The sequence below is a fragment of the Bos javanicus genome, chromosome 8 (genome assembly GCF_032452875.1).
Source record: "Bos javanicus breed banteng chromosome 8, ARS-OSU_banteng_1.0, whole genome shotgun sequence".
In the NCBI taxonomy this organism is placed as follows: domain Eukaryota; kingdom Metazoa; phylum Chordata; class Mammalia; order Artiodactyla; family Bovidae; genus Bos; species Bos javanicus.
The window spans coordinates 79,647,347-79,672,195 of NC_083875.1; the positions used below are offsets into that span (position 1 = coordinate 79,647,347).

General features: G+C 37.1%; 1 protein-coding gene across 3 annotated transcripts in view; it reads right to left on the bottom strand.

The window, feature by feature from the left end:
• Positions 1-24,849, bottom strand: part of AGTPBP1 (ATP/GTP binding carboxypeptidase 1) — a 191,923-nt gene that overhangs the window by 129,936 nt on the left and 37,138 nt on the right. For 2 of the 3 annotated variants that reach the window (XM_061426061.1, XM_061426060.1), the window contains exons 3-7: positions 20,621-20,745; positions 13,745-13,812; positions 4,289-4,352; positions 3,737-3,883; positions 1,187-1,318 (exon numbers count right to left, since the gene is read on the bottom strand). In XM_061426061.1, coding sequence (XP_061282045.1) covers positions 1,187-1,318; positions 3,737-3,883; positions 4,289-4,352; positions 13,745-13,812; positions 20,621-20,745 — 536 coding nt within the window. Of the gene's footprint in view, positions 1-1,186; positions 1,319-3,736; positions 3,884-4,288; positions 4,353-13,744; positions 13,813-20,620; positions 20,746-24,849 lie in introns of those variants that run through there. The other variant, XM_061426062.1, reaches the window with a different exon arrangement.

Consider the following 24,849-nt stretch of genomic DNA (forward strand, 5'->3'; position numbering starts at 1 on the left):
TCTATTCTTAATCCAATTGTTTCATTTTTTAATGAATTTTTTTAAATTTTATAATGTATTTTTTCTATTTCATTCTCTACTTTCCTTATGTTTATTGCTCTGTTCCTAATTTCTTTATAAATAGAATTCATTAATTTCCTTATGCTCTTTTTAATTATATAAGTGTTAATTATTTAAGTGTTCAAAACTATTTTTCTGTGAGCACACCTTTAGATATACTTTCAAAGTATAGATACTGATAACAGATAAATACACACACATACATACAAACCTACCACTGAGATTATCATTACTTTGCAATGATGTTCTTATAATAAAATGTACTCTACAATCTCAATGTCAAGCGTCTTGTTAACATTCCAATCTCATATCCATAGTCAGGAAATAGAAAATCCACACTTCGGGGGTTGGGACCTAATATTATATTAGTGAGAGACAGAGAGTGAGAGAGAGAAAGAGTATATGTGGATGTGTGTGTGTGTGTGTCTGTGTGTGTGTGTGTCTGTGTGTGTGTTGTGAGACACTTCATCTGGGAGGGTGGGTGTGGGCATGGGTGTATGTGTGTGTTTATGTTGGGAGACACTTTATCTGAGGCTACCTCTCCATGTGAGTGTGTATGTGTGTGTGTTGTGAGACACTTCATCTGAGAGAGTTGGTGTGGGCATGGGTGTGTGTGTGTATTTATGTTGGGAGACACTTCATCTGAGGCAATCTCTCTGATCACTGCTCTCTACAGCTTCCTCAGAGGCTCCTGTCCTATTATTTTTGGTTCTGCTACTTCCCTATAGATTGCTAAAGATAATTAGCTCCAGGTGTCTATGCCACTGCATTCCTTCCTTCTCAATTTTCCTCTCATCTGTAATAATCCAAATAGGCGCAGCAGTTTTTCCAGTTGTCAATACTCGGTTATTCTTCAACATCTTTTCCACAGGCTGCCTACTCATCAGCCTCACTACATACCTTTACAAATGGGGGGAATTAACGAGAATTCTTAAGACTTTGTCAACTCACCTTCTTACATACATCACCTTTGAGGGAGTGGTTAGAATTACAAAGAGCCATATTAAATATTCTCGTTCCTTGTCCACAACTTTTAGAGATTTATGGAGTTAAAGTACTTTAAAATTTTCATTTTGTGTTAATGTGACAACATCGAGCTAACTAAAAGCTGCTCTGAAATACTTACAGTTGGCAGAATATACTCGTAAAAGCTGAAGACAAGGCAAAACCAAGCGATGATTCTGCAAATTCTGTTTGACCAAATTCAGAGTTATATTTAGAGCTCCATTAATTCTAGCTTTCACTCCAAATTTTTTGTCTGTTTAAAAATAAATGAACAAACATAATTTATTCCTATGTAACTTTTGAATAAAATTAAAATGTCATAATACTATGAATGCATATTATCAACTACTAATATAAAGTTGACCTGAAATAACTAAAGCTGTAATCATTTTCTTATATATTTTAATACTTCTTACCTTTTAAAACATGGCTTGAAAGAAAGAGTAAGGGGTAGGCAGGATGACAGGGCAGGGCAACACAGGCTGGAGTGGCCCAACACTTAAACTGTTATTGAAAGGAATAACTTAACTGATTTACCCCACACAGGAAAGTCTCTCCAGCTTAACACAGTCAAAGGAATGCCATCACATGGTTAAAGAAATTGGAAAGAATCTAAATATACATTACCAACATTATTTACTTAATATTAACTGTACTGTTTTCAGACTTAGAATATGCATGATGCATACTAAGTCACTTTAGTAGTGACTCTTTGCAACGCTATGGACTGTAACCCACCAGACTCCCTGCCAATTGGATTCTCCAGGCATTAGAATACTAGACTGGGTTGCCATGCCCTCCTCCAAGGGATCTTCCTGATTCAGGGATTGAATTTGAGTATTCTATGGCTCCTGCACTGCAGGCAGATTTGTTATTGCTGAGCCACTGCGGAAGCCCAAAAGAATATAATGAAAAAATGAACAGCTTATTAGAAAATAATCTAAAAAATATTATCAAATAAATTTCTAGAGGGAGCTAATTCTTAACAAAGAAAAGGAAGAAAAGAAAGTTCTTGATTTTTATTATTAGGAAGAGATTAAAATAGTAAAAAAAAAAATCTGGACAACAAGAATTTGAGAATGTTAGGATTTTTAACAAAGAAAGTAACCAAGACTAGCAAGCAAAGTTATTTCATCAACAGAAAATGTAAATCAAAAAACCTAATATTCTTAAGGGAAAATTATTCTCAGCCCATAAGGGAAAAGTAAAAAAGTTATAAAATCACCCAAGAAATTCAAATATAATTCAATAATATAAAAATGTAAAACTAGGACAATAGCAAAAATAAAGGAAACAGCAAAAATTTAGAAGTATACAGGAAAATATTAAAAGAGCTACAACTTACAAGGGACATTAAAGAAATAAAAATATAAATTAAACAATATCTTAATTTAAGCACAAGAAAGATAATGAAAGCTTTATGCTTTAGTGAAAAGCACAGGAAAGATAACCTGGTTTTAAATAGAGGAGGAAGCATGATATAACAATATTCACCAATACAAAAAGGTTTTCTCATTTTATTTTTCATTTTCAACAAAAATTTCAGAAAGCAGCCCTTAAATCTCAAATATCAGAGTTTAAAAGTATAAGAAAGAGCTAACATGTTTCTTAAATAAACTGAATATATGTTTAAGTCTTAAGGTCCGTAAGATACCTGAAAAATTAAAGTCATCTCAGGGATACCTTAAGACAATGATTATTAACAGTATTATTTAAATATTCATACAATACAAAAAGATATGCATGAAATACACATAAGTATACAAACTGCATACACATTTTCAGACACTTTTTAGAAAAAGCACTTTAGCCAAATACTTTAAAGTTTAAAAACACAAGGCAATGGCAGAACCGTTAAAAAATCACTACTCAAGAGTTCAGAGAGTCATTTTAATCTCTGCGCAGACAGACAACTCTACACTGAGCTTAGGTTCTAGTCAAAGAATGCTTTTCTCTTTTAACATAATCTAAATCAGCTTCCTCCTTTGTTTTATAGCCTATGTTTTCTCAAATTGTAGTTTTCAATATTTTGTATGTCTTACTATTGTAATAAATCAGTCTTACAATTTTTTATATCTCTTTTGATCTTAACTAACTTGTAAGCTTTTTAAGCATTGAGACATGACTATCACTATTGGTTGGTCATAGTGATGACCAACCAAACTCATGTCCATCACTGACTCAATGGACATGAGTTTGAGCAAACTCAGGGAGGTAGTGAAGGACAGGGAAGCCTGGCACGCTGCAATTCATGGGGTCACAAAGAGTCGGACATGACTTAACGACTGACCAACAATGAAAAGAAAACATGTCTTATACCCATGCTCCTCAAAGCATTCCCACGCACACTCCCTCCTTCTAGCCTCAACAATATCCATGTTATGTGTATCCTTTATAACATATACATGCCAGAAACACACACACACACCAAGACACATTTCTGATTCTGACACACTTTTGTCTTCCTTTTTCCATCACATGCAATAGAAATATGTGGGAATTTAGGATCCTCAATTTGTGCAGGTCACTAGTTGACTATAAAAAGCATTCCTAACTAAGGCTAAGAATAAGCAGTAAAATTTTAGATTTTAAAGTTTACCAGTTTCAAGGCACACAGAACCAAAGTAAAAAAAGTAGTTCCACTTGATAGTCATGCAAGTGAAATCCTTACCTTTTGGTCCAATCTTTGCAAGAATGGAATGAATCTGCACCATTAACTCCTCATTCAGGGGCGATTCTTTGCTGGCATTCATAAGTAATTGTAATAATATTTGTGAACCACCTTTGGAGACCAAGAAACTCGCTCTTCGACCTCCACCTAAAAAGTTTTTGGAAAGAAATCTGTTCAAACCACAAATTCTTCCATAATATATTAGATATCGCACCTTGTTACCATTCAAGTAAAAGTGATGACTTTAGAAAGCAAACAAATAAGATCAAAATAAAATTTTACTTTATTTATATTAATTAAAAAGTAGCACAGACAGTAAATAAACACTGATGCAAAACTCATGTTCAAGGCTGTAAACCACATGGGTTTGAGGGACACTGGAAGATATCAAATACAAAGCAACAACAAAGAGTATGACATTTTGGCTTCCAAATTCCAATACTCAGAACAGCCTCTGTATGAGAATCAGAAAATTCCAAAGTATACATGATACTTGTATATTTTTGATCATTATTTACAAATAGAAATAGACCAAAGGAAACAAAAACTTACCTGCTGACACCAGCTCAACAAGAATGCTCAAGATATTAAGTGTAGTTTGAAGATCTTTTGTGTTCTGAAATAAAGTTTATTTGCTTTATTAAAACATTATAAATCTGTGATTCCCAAACTTCTCTCTGTTGGGAACTACCTACATTTACAGATGACCTCTTTGGTTTCTCTAAGAATAAATGTATTTAGGTTTTCACTATTCTCATATACCACTTCAGTCTCTTTTTACTGCTCTTAAAAATTCTTACAAATCATCTGAGCTATTAATATCAACAGGAATTAATTTGTTATTTGGACATATCAACTTCTACCAAGTAGATAATACAAATAAATGTATGAAAATATAAAAGGCATGACAATGTATATATGGTGACTAATCAGTCACTGAACTCCCCTCTCAAAAAGTAACTGCATTATCAATTTTTTGTGTATCCAGCAAGATAATGTACACACATAAAAGAAATCCAAGTAAATATACATTTATATATAGATTTCTCCAAATGATATAATTCTACTGATATATTCCATTAGATGGCAATGTCATTGGTTAGGTAACCACCTATCAATTTGACATTTAAATATTTAAAATCTTTTGCTATTAAAAAATTGTAACCAAAACCAAGTACATACATTTCCAGGGAAGCAAGTACAACTGTACACGGGAAATTCCTGGAATTTCTGGGTCAATGATATGGACATTTATTTTGATAGGTATTATTAACTTGCTCTTAGTGGAGCAATTTACACTCCTACCAGTAAAGTTGAAGAGTAATTATTAATATTTTCCAAAGTCTGGACAAACAATCTAATAAGAAAAAATGTTTAAATACTGTACTATGGTTATATTTCTCTTACTAAAAGCAATGTTTGGATAAAGAAAAATAGACAACAGAATTGTGGCCTATTCAAGAAACTGCCTGATCTCAGAATAGAAGGATTTTACAGTGTTTATTTAGACAAATTTCAGAATTGCAATGTATCAGTGACTAGAATGGGACTCTTGTTCTAACTCCTTCCAAAAAGGAACAAATATTGTCTCTGCTTCACCACTTAAGGGCAGAAACTAATGGGTCCAAAAAATCAAATCCAGAACAGAAAGAGGACCACACATTAAGCAGAGACCCTTCTCTTAGCACTGAGGGTATTATTAACGACCACTGACTCACTGGTGATGAAGTTGGAAGAATGAGAGACAAACATTTGTTAAAGAAAAGAACGGATTGTTACAGAAGCAATATTGCTATGTTTATCTTCTTCCTGGGTACACAGCCAAACCACATTTTCCAGCTCTTTTGTAATTAGTTTTGGGACACATGATTGAGTTCAAGCCACTGAAACCCGAATGGAAGTTACACTATTATCTCTAGGCCTTATCCAGATAGGTCTCCCATTTGTAATTCACCACCTCCCATCTCTGCTGACTTCAATAAATTGAGACAGGAGCATACAGAAAAAGTATGGGTAGCAATATACATATCAGACAAAAAACTTTTAAAACAAAGGGTAAAACAAAAGATAAAGAAGGGAATTACGTAATAATAAAAGGACCAAAACAAAAAGAGGATATTAAATTCATTAACATATATGCACTCAATATACAGCACCCACAAATATAAAGCAAATACTAACAGACACAAAAGAAGAAACTGACAATAATACTTAAGAGTAGGGGACTTTAACACGCCACTTTAACACAATAAGGTATTGAGAGAGTCGACTCCAATAAAGAGTCAGTTCCTAGGTAGGTTGATAAGAAGTTGGGGGGGGTCCCAGGAAAAAGAGGTCTGGAATTCTCAAGGAGGAGGAAAGGACTTTTTTCCTCTATATGCCTTAGTCTTAGTCACATAAACTTTTTTATTTCTTTCTTTAAGCCCAGGACTGATGATTACACAACAAACAACTCAGTTCAAACTCTGTACTAAGGATTATATAACAACAAGGTATCCTGTGTGAGGACAATTTCCCCTTCTTGAAAGTTAAAGTGAAGTCCTGTCCAACTCTGTGACACCGTGGAGTGTAGCCTACCAGGCTCCTCTGTCCATGGGATTATCCAAGCAAGAATACTGGAATGGATTGCCATTTCCTTCTCCAGGGGATCTTCCCGACCCAGGGATTGAACCCAGGTCTCCCACATTATAGGCAGATGTTTTACTATCTGAGCTACCAGGGAAGTTTTCCTTCTTGAAAACCTGTCTAATCCTGTTCTTAGAATGTATATCATGGGAGTGGGTCTGGTAGGATCTTTCTATTGTTAACTTCTAATCCTGTTATTCTAAAATGTAAATTGTGGGAGTGGATCTGGTAAAATTTTTACAACCTTGAGACATTCTTTGAATTACTGTAATAGCTAAATTAAAAAGTATATAATGCCCTCACTAAAGACTAGCCAGGGGGGCACTCTCCATCCCCCTTCTGATGTCTATGTTAGAAGCTTTCTCTGTCACTTTTCATACTTTAATAAAACCCTGCTACACAAAAGCTCTTGAGTGATCAAGCCTGATCCCTGGTCCTGAAGCCAAAACTTCTTCAGAGATCAAAAATCCGATAACTATCAGTATCCTTATTGTATATATTTTCATGTGCCTTTTAATTTTTTGAGACTTGCTGTGTGGCCTAATATGTGATCTGTTCTGGAGAAGTTTCCATGTGCACTTGAAAAGATTATGTATTCTGCTGTTTTAGCATGTAATGTCCTGTTCACTTCAGTCACTCAGTTGTCTCCAAATGTTTAAACCCCATGGACTGCAGCACGCCAGGCCTCCCTGTCCATTACCAAATCCCAGAGTTTACTCAAACTCATGTCCATTGAGTCGGTGATGCCATCCAACCATCTCTTCCTCTGTCATCCCCTTCTCCTCCTACCTTCAATCTTTCCCATCATCAGAGTCTTTTCCAATGAGTCAGCTCTTCGCATCAGGTGGCCAAAGTACTGGAGTTTCAATTTTAACATCAGTCCTCCCAGTGAATATTCAAGACTGATTTCCTTTAGGATTGACTGGTTGGATCTCCTTGCATCTAAGGGACTCTCAACAGTCTTCTCCAACACCACTGTTCAAAGGTATCAATTCTTCTGCACTCAGCTTTCTTTAGAGTCCAATTTTCACATCCATACATGACTACTGGAAAAACCATAGCCTTGAATAGATGACCCTTTGTTGGCTAAGTAAAGTCTCTGCTTTTTATTGACTAGGCCAAAGCCGTTGACTGCGTGGATCACAATAAACTGTGGAAAATTCTGAAAGAGATGGGAATCCCAGACCACCTGATGTGCCTCATGAGAAACCTACATGCAGGTCACGAGACAACAGTTAGAACTGGACGTGGAACAACAGGTTGGTTCCAAATACGAAAAGGAGTACGTCAGGCTGCATATTGTCACCCTGCTTATTTAACTTATATACAGAGTACATCATGAGAAATGCTGGGCTGGAAGAAGCACAAGCTGGAATCAAGATTGCCGGGAAAAATATCAATAACCTCAGGTATGCAAATGACACCACCCTTATGGCAGAAAGTGAAGAGGAACTAAAGAGCCTCTTGATGAAAGTGAAAGAGGAGAGTGAAAAAGTTGGCTTAAAGCTCAACATTCAGGAAACTAAGATCATGGCATCAAGTCCCATCACTTCATGGCAAATAGATGAGGAAACAGTGGCTGACTTTATTTTTGGGGGCTCCAAAATCACTGCAGATGGTGACTGCAGCCATGAAATTAAGAAACGCTTACTCCTTAGAAGGAAAGTTATTACCAACCTAGATAGCATATTAAAAACCAAGTACATTATCAACAAAGGTCTGTCTAGTCAATGCTGTGGTTTTCCAGTAGTCACGTATGGACGTGAGAGTTGGACTATACAGAAAGCTGAGCATAAAAGAATTCATGCTTTTGAACTGTGGTGTTGGAGAAGACTCTTGAGAGTCCCTTGGACTGCAAGGACATCCAACGAGAACATCCTAAAGGAGATCAGTCCTGAGTGTTCATTGGAAGGACTGAGGTTAAAGCTGAAACTCCAATACTTTGGCCACCTGATGTGAAGAGCTAACTCATCTGAAAAGACCCTGATGTCGGGAAAGACTGAAGGTGGGAGGGGAAGGGGACAACAGAGGATGAGATCATTGGATGGCATCACTGACTCAAAGGACATAAGTTCGGGTGAACTCCAAGAGTTGTGATGGACAGGGAGGCCTGGCATGCTGCAGTTCATAGGGTCTCAAAGAGTCAGACATGACTGAGCAACTGTACTGAACTGAATACACGGTCCTTTGTTGGCTAAGTAAAGTCTCTGCTTTATAATATGCTGTCTAAGTTGGTCATAACTTTCCTTCCAAGGAGTTCAGTTCAGTTCAGTTGCTTAGTCATGTCCGACTCTTTGCAACCCCATGAATTGCAGCACACCAGACCTCCCTGTCCATCAACAATTCCCAGAGTTCACTCAGACTCACGTCCGTCGAGTCAGTGATGCCATCCAGCCATCTCATCCTCTGTCGTCCCCTTCTCCTCTTGCCCTCAATCCCTCCCAGTATCAGAGTCTTTTCCAATGAGTCAACTCTTCGCATGAGGTGGCCAAAGTACTGGACTTTCAGCTTTAGCATCATTCATTCCAAAGAAATCTCAGGGCCGATCTCCTTCAGAATGGATGGGTTGGATCTCCTTGCAGTCCAAGGGATTCTCAAGAGTCTTCTCCAACACCACAGTTCAAAAGCATCAATTCTTCGGTGCTCAGCCTTCTTCACAGTCTAACTCTCACATTCATACATGACCACTGGAAAAACCACAGCCTTGACTAGATGGACCTTTGTTGGCAAGGTAATATCTGCTTTTCAATATGCTATCTAGGTTGGTCATAACTTTTCTTCCAAGGAGTAAGTGTCTTTTAATTTCATGGCTGCATCACCATCTGCAGTGATTTTGGAGCCCAAAAAATAAAGTCTGACACTGTTTCCACTGTTTCCCCATTGATTTGCCATGAAGTGATGGGACCACATGCCATGATCTTCGTTTTCTGAATGCTGAGCTTTAAGCCAACTTTTTCACTCTCCACTTTCACTTTCATCAAGAGGCTCTTTAGTTCCTCTTCACTTTCTGCCATAAGGGTGGTGTCACCTGCATATCTGAGGTTATTGATATTCCTCCCGGCAATCTTGACTCCAGCTTGTGCTTCTTCCAGCCCAGGGTTTCTCATGATGTACTCTGCATATAAGTTAAATAAGCAGGATGACAATATACAGCCTTGACGTACTCCTTTTCGTATTTGGAACCAGTCTGTTGTTCCATGTCCAGTTCTAACTGTTGCTTCCTGACCTGCATATAGGTTTCTCAAGAGGCAGCTCAGGTGGTCTGGGATTCCCATCTCTTTCAGAATTTTCCACAGTTTATTGTGATCCACACAGTCAAAGGCTTTGGCATAGTCAATAAAACAGAAATAGATGTTTTTCTGGAACTCTCTTGCTTTTTCGATGATCCAGCGGATGTTGGCAATTTGATCTCTGGTTCCTCTGCCCTTCTAAAACCAGCTTGAACATCTGGAAGTTCATGATTCACGTATTGCTGAAGCCTGGCTTGAAATTTTGAGCATTACTTTACTAGTGTCTGAGATGAGTGCAATTGTGCGGTAGTTTGAGCATTCTCTGGCATTGCCTTAGTAAGCATCTTTTAATTTCATGATTGCTGTCACCATCTGCAGTGATTTTGGAGCCCCCTAAAATAAAGTCTGTCACTGTTTCCACTGTTTCTCCATCTATTTGCCATGAAGTGATGGGACTGGATGCCATGATCTTAGTTTTCTGAATGCTGACTTTTAGGCCAACTTTTTCACTCTCCTCTTTCACTTTCATCAAGAGGCTCTTTAGTTCTTCTTCACTTTCTGCCATAAGGGTGGTGTCATTTGCATACCTGAGGTTATTGATATTTCTCCCAGCAATCTTGATTCCAGCTTGTGCTTCATTCAGTCCAAGATTTCCCATGATATACTCTGCATATAAGTTAAATAAGCAGGGTGAAAATATAGAGCCTTGACGTACTCTTTCCCTATTTGGAACAAGTATGTTGGTCCATGTCCAGTTCTAACTGTTGCTTCCTGACCTGCATACAGATTTCTCAAGAGGCAGGTCAGGTGGTCTGGCATTCCCATCTCTTGAAGAATTTTCCACAGTTTGTGGTGATCCACACAGTCAAAGGCTTTGGTATAGTCAATAAAGCAGAAGTAGATGTTTTTCTGGAACTCCCTTGCTTTTTTGATAATCTGATGGATGATGGCAATTTGATCTCTGTTCCTCTGCCTTTTCTAAAACCAGCTTGAACATCTGGAAGTTCACGGTTCATGTACTGTTGAGGCCTGGCTTGGAGAATTTTGAGCATTACTTTACTAGCGTGAGATGAGTGCAATTGTGTGGTAGTTTGAGCATTCTTTGGCACTGCCTTTCTTTGGGATTGGAATGAAAATTGACCTTTTCCTGTCTTGTAGCCACTGCTGAGTTTTCCAAATTTGCTGGCATATTGAGTGCAGCACTTTCACAGCATCATCTTTTAGGATTTGAAATAGCTCAACTAGAATTCCATCACTTCCACTAGCTTTGTTTGTAATGATGCTTCCTGAGGCCCACTTGATTTTGCATTCCTAAGTGAGTGATCATACCATCGTGATTATCTGGGTCATGAAGATCCTTTTTGTACAGTTCTTCTGTGTATTCTTGCCACCTCTTCTTAATATCTTCTGCTTCTGTTAGGTCCATACCATTTTTGTCCTTTATTGAGCCCATCTTTGCATGAAATATTCCCTTGGTATCTCTAATTTTCTTGAAGAGATCTCTAGTCTTTCCTATTCTATTGTTTTCCTCTATTTCTTTGCATTGATCACTGAGGAAAGCTTTTTTATCTCTCCTTGCTCTTCTTTGGAACTCTTCAAATGGGTATATCTTTCCTTTTCTCCTTTGCTTTTCGCTTCTCTTCTTTTCTCAGCTATTTGTATGGCCTCCTCAGACAGCCATTTTGCTTTTTTGTATTTCTTTTTCTTGAGGTTGGTCTTGATCCCTGTCTCCTGTACAATGTCATGAATCTCCATCCATGGTTCATCAGGCACTCTGTGTATCAGATCTAATCCCCTGAATCTATTTCTCACTTCCACTGTATAATTGTAAGGGATTTGAATTAGGGCATACCTAAAGGGTCTAGTCAGTGGGTGTTAAAGTCTCCTACTGTTAAGCATTATTGTCTACTTCTTTCGTGTCCGTTAGTATTTGCTTTATATTTTTAGGTGCTTATATTGAATGCGTATATGTTAATGAATTTAATATCCTCTTTTTGTATTCATCCTATTATTATTATATAATGTCCTTCTTTGTCTTTTGTTTTACACTTTTTTTAAAAAGGGTTTTTTGGTCTGATATATGTATTATTACCCATGCTTTTTTCTGTTTGTTCATGTCTCAATTTATTGAGGTCAACAGAGACAGGAGGTGGTGAATTACAAATGGGAGATATAAGGATAATTATTATGGTTTCCCAAGTGACACCAGCGGCAAAGAACCCACTGCCGATGCAGGAGACATAAGAGACAGAGCTTCAATCCCTGGGTTGGGAAGATCCCCTAGAGGAGAAAACGGCAACCCACTCCAGTATTCTTGTGTGGCGAACCCCATGGACAAAGTAACCTGGAGAGGTACGGTCAATGGGGTTGCAAAGAGTCAGACATGACTGAAGCGACTTCGCACACACACACATGCAAGGACAATTATTATATAAATGCGAATCAAAACACCGGGGTTCGACCGCACACCTGTCAGAATGGCTATCATCAAAAGAACACAAAAAACAATTTTCCAAAGTATGTGGAAGAAAAAACCTTTGTACACTGCTGGTAGGAATGTATGTTGGTGCAGCCAGTGTGGAAAATAGTATGAATGTTTCTCGAAACTAAAAACAGAACAAGTGTATGATTCAGCAATTGACTTCTAAGTATGTATCCAAAAAAATAAAAGCAACAAAAACATTTATTTGAAGAGATTTATGAACCCCAATGTTCATAGCAGTACTATTTATAATAGCCAAACTATGGAAGCAACCCAAGTATCCACCAACAGCCAAACAATATTACTCAGCCATAAAAAAAATAATGAAATTCTACCATTTGCAGTAATGTGGATGAACCTAGAGAATTTTATGCTTAGTGAAATAAATCAGAGAGAAAAACAAATAGTATATGCTATCACTTATATGTGGACTCTAAAAAATAATACAAACAAATGGATAAAGCAAAACTGAAACAGTCTCACAGATACAGAAAACAAACTAGTGGTTACCAATGGGGAAAATGGCATGTTAGGCGTATGGAATTAAGACTCACAAACTATTATGTAAAAAATACAGGCAACAAGAATATATCGTACAGCACAGGGAATTTATAGTCATTATCTTATAATAATTTTAATGGAGTATAAACTGCAAAAATATTGAATCACTATGCTGTACATCTAAAACTATAAAAAATATAATATTGTAAATTAATTACACTTTAACAACAACAACAAAAAAAAACAGGAATTCCCTGGTGGTCCAGTGGTTAGGACTCTGTGCTTTCACTGCCAAGGGCACAGGTTCAATCCCTAGTCAGGGAAATAAGACCCTGTGGGCCACATGGTGTGGTGCATCCACAACACAGACACAGCACACACACACTTTGGCCACCTGATGTGAAGAGCTGACGCACTGGAAGACACTGATGCTGGGAAAGACGGGTCAGGAGAAGGGGCGACAAAGGATGGGACGGTTGGTGGCATCATCGATTCAATGGACATGAGTTTGAGTGAACGCTGGGAGACAGTGAAGGACAGGGAAGCCTGGTGTGCTGCAGTCCATGGGGTCTCAGAGTCGGACATGACTGAGCAACTGAACAACAACAACACATGAACTCACTCCTTGATCTTTCCCCCCCAAGTTCTAATGAGATATAATTTGACATATAACATTGTTTAAGTCTAAGGTATACAATGTACTTAATCCTTATTCTTAACATTGCACTGAATAAAATATAAAACTGTGATTCTGAGCATGTCCTGCTGATCCACCACAAACTTTTATACTAGCACAGAAATGTAATTAATATCAACAGTTATGCAACCAATGTATGAAGTACACTTAATCATGAATATATAGCAACTAACATAATAAGTGAGAATTTCCAATTTCAATCTTTTAAGCTAAAGGTTTATTTCCAATTAGTGTTTTATTTTTAATGTTAAGATTTAAAATAGGGTTATCATTATAACCATAGGGAAATAAAGTTAGAGATTTACCTAATATATATCAGAATGCTTATATCCCCATTGTGAATAATCTAAAAAATAAAACAAACTCCCATTCACTGGCTCTTCCACTAGGATAAAACTTCTGTACTTCAATTTTTTTCCCTCAGTACTAGTTGGTATTAACAGCTACATAATTAAAGCATATCAGTGACCAACCTCTAATGTTGACAGCAGAACCTCCATTCCTGTAGAACCTTTGGCTGTCATTTCTCTCCTTGTTTTTTCTGAAAAGTAGGAGGAAAAAAAAGCTTTCTTCTAAAACATGAAAGAAAAAAAAAACTGCATAAAGATTTATCATATAGTTAACATATAATAAGATTCAGTTCAGTTCAGTTCAGTCACTCAGTCGTGTCCGACTCTGCGAACCCATGAATTGCAGCACACCAGGCCTCCCTGTCCATCACCAACTCCCGGAGTTCACTCAAATTCACGTCCATCGAGTCGGTGATGCCATCCAGCCATCTCATCCTCTGGCGTCCCCTTCTCCTCCTGCCCCCAATCCCTCCCAACATCAGAGTCTTTTCCAATGAGTCAACTCTTCCTATGAGGTGGCCAAAGGACTGGAGTTTCAGCTTTAGCATCATTCCTTCCAAAGAACACTCAGGACTGATCTTTAGAAAGAACTGGTTAGATAATATATAAAACATATAATCAGTGTCCCCACTGGCCCAGTAAACACTCTAAATTGGTTCTTAAATGTTCCTTCCACTGATGTTGCTAGCTCTACTCTGTGTGCACTTCTGGATTTCAGTTTACAAGACCTTCCCTGCATTTCATCACAGCTTCTGTCATGGACTAAGTGAATCCTTGTCAATACATCTAAAATCTTAAGATCATTATAATAAGACAGGTACCAGAACCAGAGGTGAAGTAGGAACAATAAAGGCAAGCCTCTTTATTATCTTTATGACAAAAACCAGAAAACATTTAATCAAAATTCATGAAAACAGAAGCCTACCACCATTTTGAAGTGGTTTCATTAATACTATTTTTAAATTCTGACTTCAATTAAAAAAAAAAACACTATAAATCAATTGTACCTCAATAAAAAAGTTTTTTTTTTTTTAATTTGAAGCACATAGAAATAAGACTAAGGAAGAACAATTCATGACTCAGATGATCCCTTTCATCACAATCAATAGAAAAAAATCACTATAAATTATTTCTATTGTTTAAAGATTTCTAAATTTCTCCACAATTCTTTTCCTTTAATTAAAAAAGGGGGAAAGGGAGCTTAGAGGCCAATATTTAGGAAAAGAGATAAACTTTAAATGTATTTATATATATTTTAAATAAATTTTAAAGGTTACACTCTATGTAGAGTTAAAATAACACTGATTATACTCCTCATGTGTACAATATATCCTTGTAGCCTAGCTTACATCAAATACTTTGTACCTCTCATTCCCCACCATTATACTGCACCTCCCTCCCCACTAATAATCACTAGTTTGTTCTCTGTATCTGTGTATTTGCTTTTTTGTTATATTCCCATTTGTTACACTTTTCAGGTTCCACATTTAAGTGATATCATAGAGTACTTGTCTTTCTCTGCCGGACTTCTTTCTCCTAGAATAATGCCACCAAGTCCACCCGTGTTGTGCAAATGGCAAATATTGTTCTTTTTATGGCTGAGTAGTATTTTATTTTCAACGTGTGTGTGTGTGTGTGTGTGTGTATCATATCTTCTCATCCATTCATCTGTTGATAGTTAAGTTACTTCCATATATTGGCAACTGTAAATAATGCTGATATGAATACTGGGGTGTAAATATATATCTTCTAAAATTAGTATTTGGGGGTTTTTTGGAATATACTCAGGAGTGGAATTTCTGGATCAAATGGTAGTCCTATTGTTAGTTTTTTGAGAAACCTCCACACTGTTTTTCACAGTGGTTGTACCAATTTACATTCCTACCAACAGTGTACAAGGGTTTTTTGTACCACTTCCTCACCAACATTTGTTATTTGTGTTCCTTTTATTGACAGCCATTCTGACAGGTGTGAGGTGATATCCCATCGGGGTTTTTATTTGCATTTCCCTGATGGTTGGTGACATTGTACATTTCTAAAAATGTGCCTATATTTCCTAGATTGTCCATTTTATTGCTATATAGTTGTTCACAGTAGTCTCTTGTGATCATTTGTATTTCTGTGGTATCAGCTATAATGTCTTTTTCATTTCTGATTTTATCATTTTGAGCATGATAAAATGCTCTTTTTTTATGTATCTGGCTATAGGCTTATCAATTTTATCTTTTCAAAAAACCAGCTCTTAGTTTCACTGACTTTTCTATTTTTTTTGGTCTCTATATCATTTATTTCTGCTCTGATCTTTATGATTTCTTTATTTCTACTAACTCTGGGGGTTTTTTGTTCTTTTTTCCCCCCTACTTCCCTTAGGTGTAAGGCTAGGTTGTTTATTTGAGATTTTTGCTTCCTGAGGTCAGCTTGTATCACCATAAACTTGCCTGTGAGAACTGCTTTTACTGCATCCTATGGATTTCAGATTATTATTTTCATTTTACTTGTTTCCAGGTATTTTATGATTTTCTTTGATTTCTTCAATGATCCATTTCTTGTTTAGTAACACTTGTTTAGCTTCCACAAATTTGCGCTTTGCAGTTTTTTTCCTTATACTTGCTTTCCAGGCTCATGGCTTTGTGGTTAGAAAAGCACTTGATATGACTTCAATTTTCTTAAATTTCCCCAGGCTTATTTTGTGGCCTAGCATGCTATCTATCCTGGAGAATGTTTCGTATGCACTTGAAAAGAATGTGTACTTTGCTGCTTTCAGAGGGAATGTTTTATTTATATATATATAGTTTATTTGGTTTAATGTGTCATTTAAGGCCAGTGTTCCCTTGCTAACTTTCTGTCTGGATGATACGTCCATTGATGTAAGGGGGTGGGGTGTTAAAGCCCCCTACTTCTATTGTATTAGTGTCCAGTTCTCCCTTTGTGCCTGTTCTCCCTTTACACCTTTAATATTTGCTACAGGTATATAGGTGCTCCTACTTAGGTGCATATTTATTTACAACTGAATTGACCCCTTGATCATCATGTTAAGTCCTTTTCTGTCTTTAAAGTCTACTTTGTCTGATTTATTTTTTTTGTTTATTTGTCTGATTTATTTTATTTTGTCTGATACAAATATTGCTACCCCAGCTTTCTTTTGATTTCCATTTGCATGTAACACTTTTTCCTGCAGAAGAAATGTTTAAAGCTAGCAGAGGCTTAATTCATGAGGCTTAAGGAAAGAAGTTGCCTCTGTAACATGAAAGTTCAAAGTAAAGCAGCAAGTGCTGATGTAGCAGCTGCAGTGAGTTGGCTACATGAAACAACTGACTTTCAACGTAAACAAAATATACTTATATAGGAGGAAGAAGCTATCCAGGGCTTTTCATACCTAAGGAGGAAAAGTCAATGCCTGACTTTAAAGCTTCTCTTATTAGAAACTAATGCCATCTTGTGACTTGAAGATGAAACCAATGTTCATTTACAATTCCCAAAACCCTAGGGCCCTTAAGAATTAAGCTCAATCTACTCTGCCTGTACTCTATCAATGGAACAATGATGCCTGAATGAGAGTACATGGTCTCCAGCAAGGTTTACTGACTATTTTAAAGCCCACTGTTGAGACTTACTACTCAAAAAAAAAAAGATTTTTTTCAAAATGGGACTGCTCATTGACAATGCACCTTCTCACTCCAGAGGTCTGATGAAGATATACAAGATTAGTGTTGTTTTCATGCCCGCTAACACAACATCCACTCTACAATCCATGGATCAAGGAATAATTTTGCCTTTCAAGTCTTCCTATTTAAGAAATACATTTCATAAGGCTGTAGCTGTCATAGGTAGTGATTCCTCTGATGGATCTAGGCAAAGTTAATTAAAAACCTTCTAGAAAGAGTTCACCATTCTAGATGCCATTAAGAACATCTGTGATTCATTAGAAGAGGTCAAAACATCAGCATACACAGAAGTTTGGAAGAAGTTGATTTCAACCTTCATGGATGACTTTGAGGAGTTCAAGACTTCAGAGGAGGAAGTAACTGCAGATGTGGTAGAAATAGCAAGAGAACTAGAATTAAAAGTGGATCCTGAAGATATGATCTGCAGAACTGCTGCATTCTCATGATAAAATGTTAACAGATGAGGAGCTGTTCTTAGAGATAAGCAAAGAAAGTGGTTTCTTGAGATGGAATCTATTCCTGGTGAAGACTGAAGTGGCAACAAAGGATTTAGAATACTAGGAAAACTTAGTTGATAAAGCAGCAGATTGAGATAAAATCCAATTTTAAAAGAAGTTCTGCTGTGGGTAAAATGCTATCAAACAGCACTGCATGCAACAGTGAAAAAATGTGAAAGAGTGTGTGTAGCTGATTTCACTGTCTTATTTTAAGAAACTGCTACAACCATACCAGCCTTCAACAACTACTACCTTGATCAATCAGCAGCCTATTATAAATATAGAGGCAAGACACTCTAAGAGCAAAAAGGTTATGACTCACTGAGGGCTTACATTTTTCAGCAATAAAGTATTTCTAATTAAAGTATGTACATTTTTTACACATATGTTATTGCACACTTCACAGACTAAAGCACAGTGTAAGCACAACTTTTATATGCACTAGGAAACAAAAACTCCACTTGACTCACCCTACTGCGATGTTTGCTTTATTGCAGTAGCACGAAATCAAACATGCAGCATCTCTGAGGACTCTCTGTACTTACACACATGAGCCATATCATATATCATAAATAATTAATTACTTTTAATAGTTGTATAATGTAGTTATACAGTCCCACAGTTTGGCTATATCAAAATTAATTCAACCATTTTCTCATTGTTGGATATTTCAGGTGATTTCTTGAACTCTGATTTTATATACACACTGAAACATCTCCAAATTGTCTTTTTATAATATGACTTTTATTTCACTCAGGTTTCTGAGAGTGAAGTGTTAAATAAAACAGCAAGTGCACTTTAAATCTTAATAACATTGCCAGATTCTTTTCTCCAAAGCTTATAATAATCATTACACCACCGACAGTGTATGAGAATACCCTATTTTACATGCCTTCAACAGTACTGGATATTGTCATTCTCTAATTTCTGCCAAAGTAACTAATGAGAAATAACTTCATTGTTTTCATTAGTAATTCCTGACTTCTAATATATGTTTATCGGCTATTTGTATTTCTTCTTGTTTGAGCCATAAATTCCTAATCATTCTCTCTAAAATGGATAGATGACAGGACAATCTTTGACTACTAATTTATACTGTGTCAACTATAAACAGAGTCATTGGATTACATAACCTCAGGGGGCAGTATTCAAGGGCTGGCTCCCCCACTGGTGGGTGGCAGGGTGAGGAAACGGACAGTGTATGGTAGTCGTATGACTAGGTGAATTTTTAGTGATGGTGTTGGAGTAGGGGCTTCTAGAATGTGATGGGAAGAATCTATAGTCATGAGAGCAGTTAAACATAGTATCTATATGTTTAAAAAAATTGTCTTCTCTTGGTTTTTGCTGAAGTGCTTTGTTTTGTTTTAAGGAGTTATTTGATATGAGAAGACAGTGAATATACTGGGTATATCTATCTTTGCACTAATACAGTGACTATCCTTACACATTTACCTTAGTTGATAAGCACAATATTTACAAAGGCTAGAATCCAGTATAGCAACTTTCTGAATTAAAAGATTTTGCTAGAAACAAATGCAAAGATCTCTCCTAGGTTTGGGGATGCTGTCAAATATTCCTTAAATGGGATACATAGGAATAAGTTACCAAAATAAAATAAGGGCCTATAACCACGAAGATAGGTTAATAAATACCAGCTTCCTGAACACAGTAAATGCTTGCTGAACATCTTACTTCAATTACCTATACCTCTAGAATAATGCAATAATAAAAAACCAGTAAACTAAAATAACTGTGAATTGTCTGGATCTTAATTTTAACAGAATGCTTTCAATGTGTCACTGTCAAATATTAAGGCAGCTGTTGATTTACCCTTATTTAGAAAAAGAAAAATCAAGGTGTCTTTTTCCTTTTTAAATCAAGCACAGATTTTGGAATCCTAAATTTCTTAAATTTAAAAAAATTTAAGAAAATCTTAAAAATCTTAAATTTTTTTTAGCTCCTATTGAGACAATTACATGGGTTTTTATTGGACCTGTACAAATAATGTTATACTGATATATTTACTCATATTATAATTAGACTTGATTTACTAATGTTTTATTTGGGATTTTTCAAATTAATGTTCCTTAGTGAAAAGTTAATACTTTTCTTCTCTTATACTCTGTCAAGGTTTGATACCCTATGGTTCAGTGGTGGAAAATCCACCTGCCAAGCAGGAGATGTAGGTTCAATCCCTGGAGAAGGAAAGAGCAACCCACTCCAATATTCTTGCCTGGGAAATCCCATGGAGAGAGGAGACTGGCGGACTACAGTCCATGGGGTTGCAAAGAGTCAGACACAACTTAACAACAACAACAGTAGTACTAGCTTTATAAATTGGATAAATTATGCTTAATTACAGATATCATTTATTGAACACTTTTAACATCATTTTTATATACTTCTCATATAAATTTCATGCTAATTACATGATATTTCTTATCTCTATTTCAGAATAAGTGCAACTAAGTCTCACAGGTTCAAAACTTCCCTAAGGTCACCCAATCACTGAAAGACAGTGCTTGCATTTCAAAGCAGGGACAATACTAATAACTAATATAATACCTGACATCTTTTTGTCAACATTCTACAAGCAGTACTGGAATTAGGTGCTGCCTGAAAAATGGGGAAAGGAGGGCAATCATATATGAGTGAAATCATAATCATTTTTAGAAATAATGCTTTGAAAAACAATTTCGTCCATAGTTATTCAGTTTTCAATTCCTTGAATCTATATAGAAAGTTCGAATTTTACATAAAATCATATATTTCTCATTTTTAGCATCTACTTTTAAGCAATTAAGAAAGCATTTCAGAAACAAGAGACGAAAGCTTACCTTGACTCTGAGCCAGATGAAGAATTTTTGATGTAACATATCTGGCAGTATCTGATTCTGTAGATTCAGTATTGATCTTCTCCAGCTGAGCCAGGAGTCCCACAATTCTAGAGTTATTGGTGAGGCTAAAAAGAATATTACTTTAAATTAGGGCACATTCTACATCAATTGTAAATTCAATACTATGAAGATCAGTTGTTAAAAACAAATCAAAATTCTACCCTTCTAAAAACATTAAGCATTTACACATGTCACATATCCTTAATCTGTTTTAGAGCTTAATATTGCAAACATCCAGTTGATTTAAGTGAGAAACATTCTATTTCAAAAAACCACAAAGGTGCATTCAATCCTGCCAGCAATCTTCCATCACATCCTGAAAGTTCACCTTTCCAGTTCCCCACCTCCACCAAGCAGGCTTTTTACACATTCTATGCTCTCCTCAGACTCTAACCATCCCTTCTACCCGACTCCATTTTTCAGTTAGCACCCTGCTTCACAACTATTATAGAGTCAAAGAAGAAAACGCTTATCTTCACACAACCAGCACCTTAAACCTCTCTGATTCTCTTCCCACATTCTTTCTTCCTTATTCTCATTCATTATACATTTGTACCATTTGACAGTACCATTCTAGATACTGTCAACAGAGAACAAAACAAACAAAAATTACTGCCCCTCAGAGTGAACATTCTAATGAGACAAAGAAAATACATAAATAACTATATAAATAGTATTAAGGTGGTGGGAAGCACTATGGAGAAAAGCAGGTTGTGGGGATAAAAGGGGCAAGGAGGCAGATGGCTGCAATTTTGGAGAGCATAGTCAGGAAAAACCTCGAGAGGGCACCATTCAGGGAAAGGCCTGAAAGGAGTAAGATAATGAGCAGTGCAGATACCCACTGAAAGAGCTGTAACAATCATCAAATCACCAAGGCAGGACCATGCCTGCTGTGTTCAATTAAGAACAGCAGCAGACTTAGAGTTGGGGGTGATGCAGAAGACAGCACCATCATTCAGAGCCTTGCAGGCCACTGTACAGATGTTGACTTTTTTCAAGTAAATGAGATGGGAAGTTTTTGAGAAGAGTGATGTGCTCTGACTTGCTTTTAAAAGGCTTTCTTTTGCTGGTATGTTGAGACACAAAGAACAATTCCTCCACTTGTATGCCTAACCCCGGCCCTTCTTGCATTTCTAGTGTATTTGCTCCTTCCAGTTGATCCTCCTCTGATTCATCATTTAGCTCTCCCGTGCAATCGCATCATACCCATTGGCACACAACACGATCTAGGAGCTCCCAGTAATTAGCACCCCACTTCTCAGCTATTCCTTGAAGATGTCTGTACTTGCCCTCCCACATACTGCTCACTTTTTCAAAGTTTAGTTTCTAACACTGTGAGGTCTCCCCAAAACCTCCTGCAGTCACAGCTTTTCTTTTCATACTCACCGCTGTCCAAGTCAGCTCCTCTGTCTACACTTTCCTCTTTGGGCTTTAATGGCTCCACACACACCTGAGTTTCATCCTATGGCCACTTCTTCTAGATCTCCTCTCATGGCTACTCCTCCCACAAATCTCTAGATGTTGAAGACCCCCCAGAGTTCTATACTCAGCCCTCTTCTCCTCACTCTCCCTACTCTACTGCCCCAAGCAATCTCATGAAACCCCACAGCTGCAAAATCAATACACTGCCCAGCTCCTACATTTAATTCCAGCCTCAACCTACTCCTCTTTGATTGTAACTTTCCCAAACTCACATAAACCATCAGTTGCTCAAGACAAAAATCCAGATTCCCTTTCCCACACTCAACTCATTATCAGCTCTATCTCTAAACATCTCAAATCCATCCACTTCTCTCCATATGTAATCATTATTTGGAAAACCAAGATCTACTATCATGACCTTGACAGCTTCCCCTACTTAAAAAATTTCATGAAAAAATCAGTGGTGATATTAATAAATATAATTTTTAGAAACTGTGTAATAAAGTGTGTCAATATTCAGATATCTGCATAATTTACACGCAGAGTACATCATGCAAAATGCCAGGCTAGATGAATTACAAGTTTGAATGAAGACTACTGGGAGAAATATCAACAACCTCAGATGTGCAGATGATATCATTCTAATGGCAGAAAGTGAAGAGGAACTGAAGAGTATCCTGATGAGAGTAAAAGAGGAGAGTGAAAAAGCTGGCTTGAAACTCAACATTCAAAAAACTAAGATCATGGCATCCAGTTCCATTACTTCATGGCAAATAGAAGGGGAAAAAGTAGAAGTGGTGACAGATTTTACTGGGTTCCAAAATCACTGCAGATGGTGACTGCAGCCATGAAATTAAAAGATGCCTGCTCCGTGGAAGGAAAGCTTTGACAAAACTAGATAGTGTATTAAATAGCAAAGACATCACTTTGCCAACAAAGGTCCATATAGTCAAAGCTTCTCATGTACTGACGTGAAAGCTGGACCATTAAGAAGGCTGTGCACTGAAGAATTGATGCCTTCAAATTATGCTGCTGGAGAAGGCTCTTGAGAGTCCCTTGGACTGCAAGGAGATCAAAGCAATTAATCCTAAAGGAAATCAACCCTGAACAGTCATTGGAAAGACTAATGCTGAAGCTAAAGCTCCAACACTCTGGCCACCTGATATGAAGAGCCAACTCACTGGAAAAGACCCTGATGCTGGGAAAGACAACGGCAAAAGGAGAAGAGGGCAGCAGAGGATGTCCATTGACCACTGACTCAATGTACATTTGTTTGAGCAAACTCCGGAAGACAGTGAAGGACAGGGAAGCCTGGCATGCTGCAGTCCATGGGGTCACAGAGTCGGACATGACTGAGCACAACAACATATATAATATGTATACTAATATATGACACACTGAACTCAGAAGCAGACAAGAGAATCCAGCTGTCTTCTGTTAAGACAGACATTAAAGAAATGAGCAAACATTTAATAAAACATTCCACTTTCTGGATTTCCCTGGCAGTCCAGTAGTTAAAGACACCAGGATTCCAAGCCTGGGACATGGATTCAATCCCTAGTAGGGAAACTAAGATTCCACATGCTGTGTAGCATGACCAAAAAATTAAAATTAAAAAAATTGGAAAAAAAAAGGATTGCAAATGCCACCTTCTATTTTGACAACTTATTTTAGTAAAAGTATTATTACATACAATAATAATAATGTTATATTATTATAATCTAAAAAATAGATTACTATTTTTTAATGAAATAATTTCTCAATTTTAATTTATCATATGGTAGTATTACTATATTACATATAATTATATTGATATATCATAATATAAATGGCAATATCGATGTTATGCTGGACTGGAAGAAACACAAGCTGGAATCAAGATTGCCAGGAGAAATATCAATAACCTCAGATATGCAGATGACACCACCCTTATGGCAGAAAGTGAAGAGGAACTCAAAAGCCTCTTGATGCAAGTGAAAGAGGAGAATGAAAAAGTTGGCTTAAAGCTCAACTTTCAGAAAACGAAGATCATGGCATCCGGTCCCATCACTTCATGGGAAATAGATGGGGAAACAGTGGAAACAGTGTCAGACTTTATTTTTCTGGGCTCCAAAATCACTACAGATGGTGACTGCAGCCATGAAATTAAAAGACGCTTACTCCTTGGAAGGAAAGTTATGACCAACCTAGATAGCATATTCAAAAGCAGAGACATTACTCTGCCAACAAAGGTTCGTCTAGTCAAGGCTATGGTTTTTCCTGTGGTCATGTATAGATGTGAGAGTTGGACTGTGAAGAAAGCTGAGCACCGAAGAATTGATGCTTTTGAACTGTGGTGTTGGAGAAGACTCTTGAGAGTCCCTTGGACTGCAAGGAGATCCAACCAGTCCATTCTGAAGGAGATCAGCCCTGGGATTTCTTTGGAAGGAATGATGCTAAAGCTGAAAGTCCAGTACTGTGGCCACCTAATGTGAAGAGTTGACTCATTGGAAAAGACTCTGATGCTAGGAGGGATTGGGGGCAAGAGGAGAAGGGGACGACAGAGGATGAGATGGCTGGATGGCATCACTGACTTGATGGACGTGAGTCTCGGTGAACTCCAGGAGTTGGTGATGGACAGGGTGGCCTGTCATGCTGCGATTCATGGGGTCGCAAAGAGTCAGACACGACTGAGCGACTGATCTGATCTGATCTGATCTGATGGTAAATATCAATACATCAAGTAACCTACATCAACAAAAGCTTTT